At 40.4% G+C, this 11262-nt stretch overlaps 1 protein-coding gene across 2 annotated transcripts; it reads right to left on the bottom strand.

Moving 5' to 3' along the window:
• Window positions 1–704: 704 nt before the first annotated feature.
• Window positions 705–10970, bottom strand: lrrc73 (leucine rich repeat containing 73). 2 transcript variants are annotated; one of them, XM_079362854.1, is made up of 8 exons: window positions 10678–10970; window positions 10307–10359; window positions 8801–9110; window positions 8543–8703; window positions 6739–6861; window positions 5862–5962; window positions 3721–3964; window positions 705–1116 (listed from the first exon to the last, which is right to left on the bottom strand). In XM_079362854.1, exons 3-8 carry the CDS (start codon window positions 9070–9072, stop codon window positions 1046–1048), a joined length of 972 nt encoding a protein of 323 aa, XP_079218980.1. In that variant the 5' UTR covers window positions 9073–9110; window positions 10307–10359; window positions 10678–10970; the 3' UTR covers window positions 705–1045. The 2 variants fall into 2 exon arrangements, with proteins under 2 accessions (XP_079218980.1, XP_079218979.1); XM_079362853.1 differs by lacking the exon at window positions 10307–10359.
• Between the last annotated feature and the right edge of the window lie 292 nt (window positions 10971–11262).

Here is an 11262-nt window from a genome sequence, read left to right as displayed (position 1 = left end):
CCAAACTCTGGCCCACCGCCTGACACTGGATCACTACAGGAAGTCAGACAGCCCAAAATAACTTTAACCACAGTCAGTTTCCAGCAGCTTCATCAGGAAAGAGGAGATGGAGTTACCAGCAGCAGAGACAGGGATCTGATCACCACTTCATCCTTTCTATTCAGACTGACATCACCTGCAGGCTGAAAATACCACCGCTGAGCATTATGCCGTAGATCTGTATCATTGCTCTATACTGCTCAACAAATGTGACACTGATGGCAGCACTTTTCATAGAAACATCCAGCAGCTTACATTTTTAATGGTTCTAGACAAACCGTTAACAATGATTCATCTCCAAGCACAAACTGATATTTTATCCTGGAAAAAAAGGGAAACTTGATATTTTAAACGCAGTTCTACACAACCTTTTCATTTCGTGACCCCTTTTTACTAAACTACAGTATGTCCACCTACGACTTCCTTTCTGAGGGAGATTGATTTTTTATTAATGGAAAAGGATTTTTTGTTGTCACTTAAATGCATCCAATACTTTCTGAAATAAAGTTTTTTTTAAAACCTTTTAAATATACGATTAGAAACTCATATTCAGCTGTTAACTGATGTTTCCTTGTCTTGCACATTTTGAATTAAATGCACAAGAACTAAAGGGTTTAGTAAACTGTTTTTATGGAGTTAGTTTGCTGAAAAATAATAAGAGAGTCTTTATTTCATACAAAGCTGTAAACAGTTTTATTATTAGGACATCAGAGCAGCAGAACATTTAGTCAGAACGTACATTCATCAGAGAACACACTGTACACCTGCTAAACAAACACCTGTCTAAAAGTCACTTGGTGTGTTAAGGTTTTGTGCCGACTGTTCTATGTACAGGTGCTACATCAAACCATGCAGAGCATGTGATTGGCTGCTAGCTATCAGGTTATCCAACAACCAAGAGAAGTGCAGTGCAAAGAAACAAAACAGAAAATCTCAAATCAGACAAACAGGAAATAAAATAAAGTGAGAATAGTTTGACAGGAAGTGGGTGTGTTTGTGGGAGGGGTCACATCTCAGTTTCAGCCAATAAGCTCTCACCTAGACCTGATGTCAGCAAGACCATCTGGGGGCTGGAGTCTGTAGGGTTAAAGAACGACACATTTAGAGCTTTATACCGGATATAAAGGAGCACACTAAAATCTTTAAAGGTCACATATTATGTAAAATATACTTTTCCGCGATTTTCTAACACTAATGTGTGTCCATAGTCTCTCTACAAACCCCCCAATGATGTCCATCAGTCCATCCTCGCCGTCTCTGAGATTTAGACTGGTTAAAAAAGGAAGATAATATGGGACCTTTAACTTTAAATTCTGAAACTCTAAATGCTGTTTATCCATTTTCCAAACTTTCTGTTGAGTATTTAAAGCAGATTGATTTTCTTCAGCAGACTCTCACTGGTTTAAAGTCTCATAATTATTGTTTAAACAAGTCAAGAGATAACAAGTCAGATTTAATGTTATTATACTATTTTATTTTAGGAAAAAGTTTGACAGAAACGTTTAAATGAAGTTGGCAGAACTAATTAATTAAATACAAATTTACTGTAACATGTAATACGTAGATCTGAGGGCTGCTGACAGGTGGATTGTCCATAAGCTGCCAAACATACACAATATATTTTTATCTTTATGCTAAGCTATACTATTCAGCTTCTTGTTGAAGCTGTTTTTACTAAAGTCAACTTTTTATTGTTGTTTAAACTTAAGTCAACAAGAGCAAGATCTATTTTAAATGTATGTAAATGTAATATAACGGTGTATCTTCAATAATTATAAGTGATCATTAAATATAAACTTATCATTAAATCAAACACTGAACCTCACAGAGAATTGATGTTCACAGTTGGACAGGTTGACGTTAAACTGATGCATCATTTCATTACCTGTAGTTGTGGTAATTACCACACTGCTAGCATTCAAGCTAATCCTACAAACATGCAAACTGACCTCTTCCATAACTCTTTATAGAAGGCAACAATAAACAATCCTAAAATAAAACGCCAACAGGAATAGAGTGCAGGTATTGTGGCAGCAGGTGAGCAAGGTCGAGTAGTAGAGTAGAGTAGTGAACTGCTATAGTTAAAGTACTACCTGCAAGCACACAACTTACCTGACTGTTTTGTATTCTATTAGCAACGTCTCATTAAAATAAATAAACCTCTTACATTAGGTGTTGGCTTATTCACTGGTAGAATAAGTGTCCAAAGTTTAAAGATATAAGTGATTAAATGTGCCTAAAGCCCAGCAGCAAGTCCCAACACCCGATGCACAGAGGATGTTGTCCCTTTACAAATCTAACCTGTACCTCTCCTCCTGTTTTCCAACGCCATCAACTGTCCTTTCAAAATAAAGCCATAAAAAAAAATTATTTAAAAAAATGGTCAACCAGTCGAGATGTGTGTAACCCCTGTGGCTGTGTGCATACTTTAATGCTAAGTATGATGTCATGTTGAGTAAGTAGTGACTTAAACATTCACAGTATTACATTTTGTGAATGCATGAAAATCCTGGATTTATTCGACCCTGGCATTATTTTGTATGACATGGGAGCTCTCCAGTCACAAACAGCCTACCCACAATGCTCCGCTGCTTTTTTCGATTATCCAATGGCAGAGCTCGCAAGCCGGCTATTGATGGTATGCAGTCAGAGGAACATACTGTTTGAGTATGGAGTAGGCAGTAAGACAGTTGGAGGATTTTGAAAACACACTGTATGCTTAATGTGATGTCGTAGTTAGTATGAGTAGTATGAAAGTTTACGATTTCAGCCACAGAGTTCACCTAAAAAACATCATGGAGGGAGGTATCACAGGGGTATAGTTCTGTTATGCATATACAGCATTAGCACTACTTCCTTTCAGCTCACTGATTTCAACAGAACATTTAGCCATTGTTGATGTTGGAGTGGTGGGACTTTGAGGATAAGAACTTCAGCCTACTTAGCTTCATAGTGTTACAGCCAATCACAGCAGAAGTGCATCATTGATTATTCATTCAAAAGGAATACAAAACATGTACTATAACCAGATTCACATTTAGACCTCTAGTATACAGAACACAAAACATCCTACTGTTACTACACCTAAAACCAGAGAACCAGGCTAATACTGGGTCAACTGGGACAGAACCAGGCTAACGCTGGGTTAGATGGAACAGACAGGTTATACTGGGACCGACTGGGACCTGACCAGTTGCACTATGTCAGGTGAAACACAACCAGTCCTAAACGTGGATTAACTGTGACTAATACTTGGCAAAGATGACACAGACTGGGGTTATACTGGGCTGATAACACAACCTAGCTGACGTTAATCACCATCAGTTCAGCTAAACTTGACCACTGACACCAGAATTTAACATGACACGTGGAACCAGTATGCTAAGCTGTAAAGAACCCGTGATAAACACTGGTGCATCATCAATCCGTCATTGTCATTTTATAAACAGTACCAACAGAACCGGACTGGGTCCTTGTGCCAGTTGAGCCACGATGACAAACTGTACCAAGAGAACCAGATATATACACTGAGAAGTAGACCTAGTCCACTTCTTGAGTACTGGTTCTGAAGGCCGACTGGTTTTGTGCAGTCTGAACCAATCCTGTGGTTTTTGAGGGAACAGTACAGGGATTAAGGTTGCTCAGCCTATGTGTGAGGACAGGGAAGTGTTCAGCCCTTACTGCTGTGTTGAAGCCAGGCTGGAGGCTGGTACTTGTCTCTCATTGGCTGGTACTTGTCTCTGATTGGCAGACGGGCGCTGCTTGCAGGACCGGAGTGGAGGGGTGGGGCATCTCTGTCGTCATCATCCTCTCCTTCAGAGAGCAGGTCACAGATTTGCTGCTGCAGCTCTGGACTGATGTCGTTCTCTGCCAGGACCAGGACCCTGAGGCTGGTGGGGTAGTTCTCCACCATGTCCAAGAACACCTTCATTCAGAACATCAAACCGAACTTATTGGAATAAAATGGTTAAAACAATTAAAGTATGGCGCCCAATGGTGCAGACTTGGCTGCGAGGACTGTTTCTTCATGAGCCTGCCTCTTAAAAGGACGATTTTAACTTTTGCTCCTTTGCTAAAGTGAGTTATACAAAACAGAGCTCCTGCTTCTGCTTCGTGTTACACTTTAAATAGCATTTTCGTCTTAATACATTTGGCAATAAATATCCTGCAAATCACAAGGCAACATGAAATAGCCCAGATCTATCAGGTCTGATAAACTGTAATCAGATAAGAGCGGTCAGGCTCTCACAGATAAGTTAATATCAGCACATTACTGTCCTGTCTGTTCGAGATAAAGATCGATTTTAAAACTGACTTTGGCTTCAGAAAACCAAGAAGAACAAAACACTCTGTCCCTGCATCTATGTCAGGCTGAGATTCATCTTTTATGTCTCGATGCCACCACACTTCCATCACATGTAGGACTGAACCGTGACAATCAGCACAGGTACATATTGACTTAAACAATTAACCTCAGTTTGATTCGCAAATCACAATCCAATTTTTGGCAGTAAGATCACGCTCTCTGTACTGATGGTTTGGGTTTAAGTCCGACCTGTGGCTCCCTTACTGAATGTTTCCAACTCTATTCACTCTCCTATCAAATAAAGGCCAGAAAGCTATTGAAACAAAGTGTGAAATTAAAATGTTATACGGGTCCGACCGATATGGGATTTTTTGAGATATTGTGGAGAAAAAAAATGTGACACAGATAAATCGGCCAATATCTTTTATAGATCGATGTTTGATCTTTAGATATGCACGTTTCATCCGAAAAAGATGAAGGCAAGATGGTCACTCTGCTGGAAACATCATGTACATGCATCACTTGCTTGACACTCTGGACGGTGATAATGCTTGTTGTGAGCCATATAGTGCCATCTGCTGGTGAAAGCATACCGTGTATGCTCATTTCTGCGGATTATCTTCGGTCGATTAATCAATCCTGCTCTACATTTTATAGCTTAACACGAAGTCAAAACAAAGTCAAATCAAAAGTCAAAAAATTGATTAAAGCTCCTGTAATGAACTTCCAGTTGGTACTGATTATTGCAACCTTTGTAGACAAAGCAGTACTCATTACGTCTGTGCCGATCTTCTGTGCACTTCTGATGAAAAAAAAAAATGATTATGCATATTTGCTGGAAAATGTCAAAATGTACTGTTTCAGAAGTGTGCTCTATATTTTCTTGTCTAACTCTCTGCGTAGCAGCAGTTAAAGACAGTAAATAGTCAGAGTTAATTAAACAAGTTATATTGAATATAGGAGTGCAGCTTCTTTTATTTATTCATTGTTTTAAGATTATTTGGGGGGAGTTGGCCTTTATTTGAGAGGACAGTAGAAGAGGATAGAAGGACCGGGTGATGATGTGCACCAAACAGTGTCAGGGTTTGGGAGTTGAACCTGTGACCAGAGCGACGGTGACTACAGTCTCTGCACAAGGAGCGCCTGCACTAACATATCTAAGCTTAACCCGTCATGTGATTATATTGTTCGGGCTTACTCACATTGTACTATTGTGCTGAGGGTATTGAGGGTCTGATTATGTTGTAAGTATTTGTGAATTGGCCCAATTTACTCACAGCTCATACTAGCCAAGAGGGCATGTTGGAGAGTAGATACATTCATGATACCAATTATCATCAATAAACCAGCAGCTGAAAAAGCACGTTTGATATTAGTGTTGTTAGATTTTGAGGTCATTGTCTCCCCCTCCTGGACAATGAGCTGAATTACTCAACACTGAGAACATCGCATTGAAACTAATGATGGAACAGAAGAACAATGACCAAGAGAGAGATAAGCAGTGTGATTGGTTAACCTGAGCAGACTGGTTGGTCAGTCCCGTTCCCTCCAGGTCCAACACCTCCAGGGTTCTGCTTGATGCTACGGCAACTGCCAGCATCCCGGCAATCTGATCACCTGGAAAAGAACCAAAACCCTCAAATCCAGGTCCAGCAGTTCTTCATGAATCTCTCTCTCTCAGTCTTAATACGTAACCACTACCAACTACTGCCTGGTTTATGACAAGAGATTCATTAAATCCGGTTGCAACATTCAAATGTAAGTGATCTATTAGCTGGTGAAGACTTTGCTAATTCATTGCCGGGAAACAACTGGATACATTTAATATCATTTATTTACATAGCACACATTTAATGAAGCTGCTGTTTCTAAATGTGTGAAATTGCAATTAGCCAATGCTTATCAATAATCTTAAATTCACATCAAAGTCCAAGAAAACATTACTACTGTACACTTGTTTTTGGGCCAAATATGTGAATAGTGGCAAGAGCGGCATTTATAAAAAAAAAAATAATAATAATAAAAAAACATTTAACACAGTCAGTCAGCTTACATTGTAGGCGAGCTACTGAAAAGCTGTTCCCGAGCTACCTGTAGCTACTTGTTGGAGACCCCTGCTCTAGATCATTACTGTGTTGCGTCTCTGATGTTTGTTGCTTTGGATAAAATTACGCTTCTTCCAACTGATTGATTTGTTCATTTCTTAAAAACTAATAGATTAAGTGTTTTCAATAAACACAAATAGTGCGAAGAATAGACTTCTCTCTTAGCAACGGCTCACTCTCTTTCTGTGTCACATCGGAGTACATTAAAATACACTTTGTGAGTAATGACTCTGAGGCTTAATGATCACTACATATCCAAATGCAGTCCTACTGAAGAGATGCTGTTACCCAGAGGGTTGTAGTCCAGGTTGAGCACCCGGAGCTGAGAGCTGTGAGCCACAGCGATGGCCAGACGAGCCCAGCCTTTGGAGCTGATTCCTGGGTTAGCACTTAGAGTGAGTTCCTTCAGACCTGCAGAGAAACCAGAAATACATCAACGCTTCAGGACATTTGCTGTAGGCTGATTTCTTTTTTTCTGTAATGGGAATAAAACATTATTCTATGGCTGACATGTACTTTAAAATCCCAACGCCTGTGTTAGAGAAAACACAGCACATATTGAAAACTGACCTCAAAATGATCTGTTGGATTCTGGTGGAGCAATGATTTCAGTTCTTTTGTGTCCAGCCAGAGATCTGATCAATGCTAATTTTAAACTTCCAATAAACGACATGATATCTCAGATGCTTTGAAAGTTCATACCTGAATACATATCAATGTTGATTATATATAGTTTATCAATAAAGTCAGTAACGATTTAAAGGTTAACGGTAATTCAAATGCATCTCAATAAGTAAAATTTGTAATGCTCTTACACAGACCATGTCTCATCCAAATGACTTAAAAATAACGAGCTAATTCCTCCTGAATTATTCACGTGTGGTGTGCGGACATCCGAGCTGATGAATTCAGGTTATCTGAGCCTGAATTAACAGAATCCTTGGGGACAAAATGTCCTCTGCGCTTTATTGAATAACTGTCCAATTCTGTCAGACTGCAGACGTTTTATCAGATCCGCTGCTCTCCTGGTTCTCCTTTATATGGACTACTGTTCAAATATTGTTTTCTATCTCCAGTTTTCATTCCATTAACATTCATTGTGTTCCCTTAAAACAACACAACACTTTGACACAGTTACCCAGTCTACAGCTATTTACCGTCCATGCAGGAAACATGTGCAGGTTACTTCAGGTGTTAGGTTGTAGTGCCAGGTAACTGCTGTTGAGTAATGTGATGACAAGGCATGACAGCTGGTTAATTCACTGCTCCAGTACGGGCACATCACCGTGGTAACATGTCCTGATGATCCTTTTTATGTTCCTAAAAAGTAGAGGGGGAACTTTCTCTTTAGGACGCTTACCGTCACCTGAATGCCTACACTTGCTACCATGGTTACTCTGGTGTTTGTAGTTTGCAGCAAATCTCGAATTCATTCGGATGTTTCAGTGGGTATCGCCATTTTGTTTTTGTTTTTTAGAAGTAGTGGGAGGACGTCTCTGATGGTTTATCTGATGGTAATATCAGTAGATGGTTGCTACAGGCTGGTCGTTCTGTGTCAGTAGGTTGAGACTAACAGGTTGCTATTGTTGGAACCCTACGTGCTATAGGGTTACGATCAAAGGTGAATGCCAGTGTGTTCCCAAAGTAAATAGTAATAGTAAATTGAGAGCACTTTAGTTCGGTTTTCTCTTCTCTTCCAACCACTCAAAGTCCTTTTACTCTTTGTGTGTCATTCTCCTTTTGTACACACACAGGCACTTAAGGCAGAGGCTGCTATGAGAAGTATCTGCTGCACACAGTACAGATCACACATTCTTAGTTTGATGGCAATGTCCTCAAAAGACAATTTGCCTGTCTTGCTTTCTTGTGGTGTGTTATTGCAATATGTTTTAAAAAGGGTCCGTGGTAGAGCTGGCAGCTTACTAGAGTGATCCAGTCTGTACAGTACATTCAGTGTTACTACAGTGTGGTTTCCTTTTTATTGTCTAATCATCTAATTTTGGCAGTCCAGGTTTTTTTTTCTCCAAAATCTATTGGACAGCAGAGATGAAATACATCAGATCTCCACCTGACGGAGTCAGGAGATTGTTACCTGACTTTGCTCCGTCTGGAGGCAGCATCCCACAGATCAGTGCCAGCGCCTCATCTCCCAGCATGCAGTCTCCGAGATCCAGACAGACCAGTGTTGGATGGGTCGACAGGGCTGAGTTCAAGGTAACCAGGCCGGCGTCCAACAGTGGGCTGCCATGGAGGCTGGAGGAGGCAGGGCCAGTGTCTTACAAACCAATCACATTATACCTAGCTTTGGCATTAATAGCCATTCGAAATATTAACGGATGTCTGTACTTACAACAAAGTCTGCAGGGATCGGTTTGTCTTCAGGGCATCGGCCAGGTGTCGGGTCCGACTGATGCTGGAGACGACACCCAGGTTGAGGTTGAGCTGAGCGAGCGAGTGTGACTCTGCAACGCTCCGACAGACGCGACCAAAATCACGGTCAGATAGCTGGCAGCCGCGGACGGACAACAGGCGAACGCTGTCCTCCTTCAGACTCTCACAGATGTCCTGAACCTCAGCAGCTGACAGCAGCTCCCCTGTGATCTGAATGGAGGCTGGCAGCATCCTGGACAGGACTGGGAGCACTGGGAACACTTGAACAGCTGGAAACACGGGGAGAAAACAAGTCGTCAGGCACTGCAGAGATCGAAGACAAATGCAAAAGTCATTAACTATTCTTAACTCTCTTATTAGTTACTTGAAGGTGATCTAACAATAAGCAACACAAAAACTATATATCAATAAATCCTTTTTATACCACTATTTATTACACACAGAGTGAACTGCTGCTACGTCTTTCACATCACCTTGGAAATTAAATTAATCTTTGTGATCTTTGAGGTGCCAGTCTAAACCCTACAAATTTTGGAAACTTCAGAAAGTTTTAACTTCAAACAGTCTGATTAAAGCAAAATATATTTTCTTTAAAATATAAATTATGTGATGGATAAAATTCATAAATTCTTGAAAAAGCCATCTCCATGGAAACGCAGCTTTATAAGTGGCAAAGTGCAAAGCTTGTACTTCATCAGATTTTGATCTATTTGAAATCAATAAATGTACAGTTTGTGTATTTTCTGTTATTACAACCCGCAGGTTATCAAATACGTCAGTTTGCTACCAGATGAAGACTTGGAGAGTCTGAATAACAGATAATTGGATTATGGACGTCATCTTATAATCTTCACTAAGTTCCCTTACTCCTTAGCCTAAGCTGTCACACCTGTTACTTTTAAACCAAGAGATATTTTTCTTTTTTTAAACAAAAGAAGATTATTCATTTGAAAGTGAAGCAGCTCAGATAAAGTTAAGTGCTGGAACTATTTCATGAAGGAGAATTGTGGGTTCCTCCTCTCTGCAGAATAGACCGGTTGCCTATAGCTACTTCATGTGACAACAAAACTCCCTGAAGGCAGTCACTCAGCTGTCATTCAAAAGGATATAAAGGGATGTTACTACCCTTATAGCTATCTTTAATGATCTTAACAGTTCGGTTTGTGTGGAGACAACAGTAGTAAATAACACACTTTGATAAGGGAACATTAGATAAGTTGAAGTTTTTAATTGTATACAGAGCTTTCCGTCATTTGTAGTCTGATCATATGGAAATTGGTGATCCTTATCACTCGTCTTTGTAATAAAACTGATCTATTGAAGAATTAGGTTTTTAAAAAAGTGGTACAACAACAACAACAATTATTATTAATATTATTATTAAAAGGCCTTCAGACTCCATCTGTGGCGGTTGTCAATTAGTATAGCGATAAAGATGTTAACATTGATTGACTAATTGACTGACCTACATGAGGAGATCAACTGTTGATCAGTTGTTGTTTTGTCACTTATTGGCTCCTGTACTGTCATTCAGAAAGCAGTCAGGTGTTGACAAATAATCACTTGGTCTTTACATGATGGAACGGGGTTGGATGATCAGTTTTATACACGCACACACAGTTTCGCAGACACACACACACACACACACACACACACACACACACACACACACACACACACACACACACACACACACACACACCTGTGCTACTCAATTATCAATTAATACAAAGAGTTTGTTAGCACGAGAAGGGGCCGATTAGCTCTGCAGACCAATCAACCAATCTATCATGGAGTCTGGCTCTCAAAGAGGGTTTTATAAGGATGTTAATGAACCTGATAGATGACTGATCAGCTCACGCGGGGAGGATCGGCACTTTCACACGGTGATGTCATCATTAGCTGCTCCGGTGTCTCTGATCTCGCCGCAGGCCACGCGCCGGTTATGATCCACCGCGGCGGACATCAAAGTCAAATGATCCCTGTATTGATTGATTTGGTCTGATCAGCAGCACAGAGGCGCTTTTAGTGAACAGGAGCAGGGCAGACTCGTCGGTCCGTCGGTGTAGCTCGGTGAGTCCCGGTGTGTTTCTGCAGGTGACAGTTACTATGAGAACGCGAGAAAAGAGGAGAGAAGGAGGGCTCACTCCTATTTTTTTTCCTGCGACCAAAGAGGAGACGGGCTGTACGTCATGGGGGTGTGTGCCCATTGACTTGTATAGCCTGGCCCATGGCGCTGGTCTGGCCTATAGAATACAACAAGTTGGCAAAATCATATTCATGCGACGGAGAGTGTGAATAGAGAAAATGATTTATAGAACTATTACATTGAGATACCCTCTGAGGCTGTATCACAAATTATCTTAACATTGAGATTTCTAGCATTGGGCTGAATGTGGCTTAAAAAATATAAATACTTTT

This window comes from Symphodus melops (genome assembly GCF_947650265.1).
Source record: "Symphodus melops genome assembly, chromosome: 15".
Classification (NCBI taxonomy): Eukaryota; Metazoa; Chordata; class Actinopteri; order Labriformes; family Labridae; genus Symphodus; species Symphodus melops.
Note: the sequence above shows the minus strand (reverse complement) of the source record. Positions and strands in the feature narration are given on the sequence as shown.

What these genes read in the sequence shown, in the direction of transcription:
- lrrc73 (XM_079362854.1), bottom strand. Translation starts at nt 9,072, where the DNA reads ATGCTGCCAGCCTCCATTCAGATCACAGGGGAGCTGCTGTCAGCTGCT. An exon ending in TCCAGACGGAGCAAAGTCAG is followed by an intron (nt 6,862 to 8,542) that starts GTAACAATCTCC and finishes GTTTCTCTGCAG; the next exon opens with GTCTGAAGGAACTCACTCTA. An exon ending in AGCCTGGCTTCAACACAGCA is followed by an intron (nt 1,117 to 3,720) that starts GTAAGGGCTGAA and finishes TTAACCCTACAG; the next exon opens with ACTCCAGCCCCCAGATGGTC.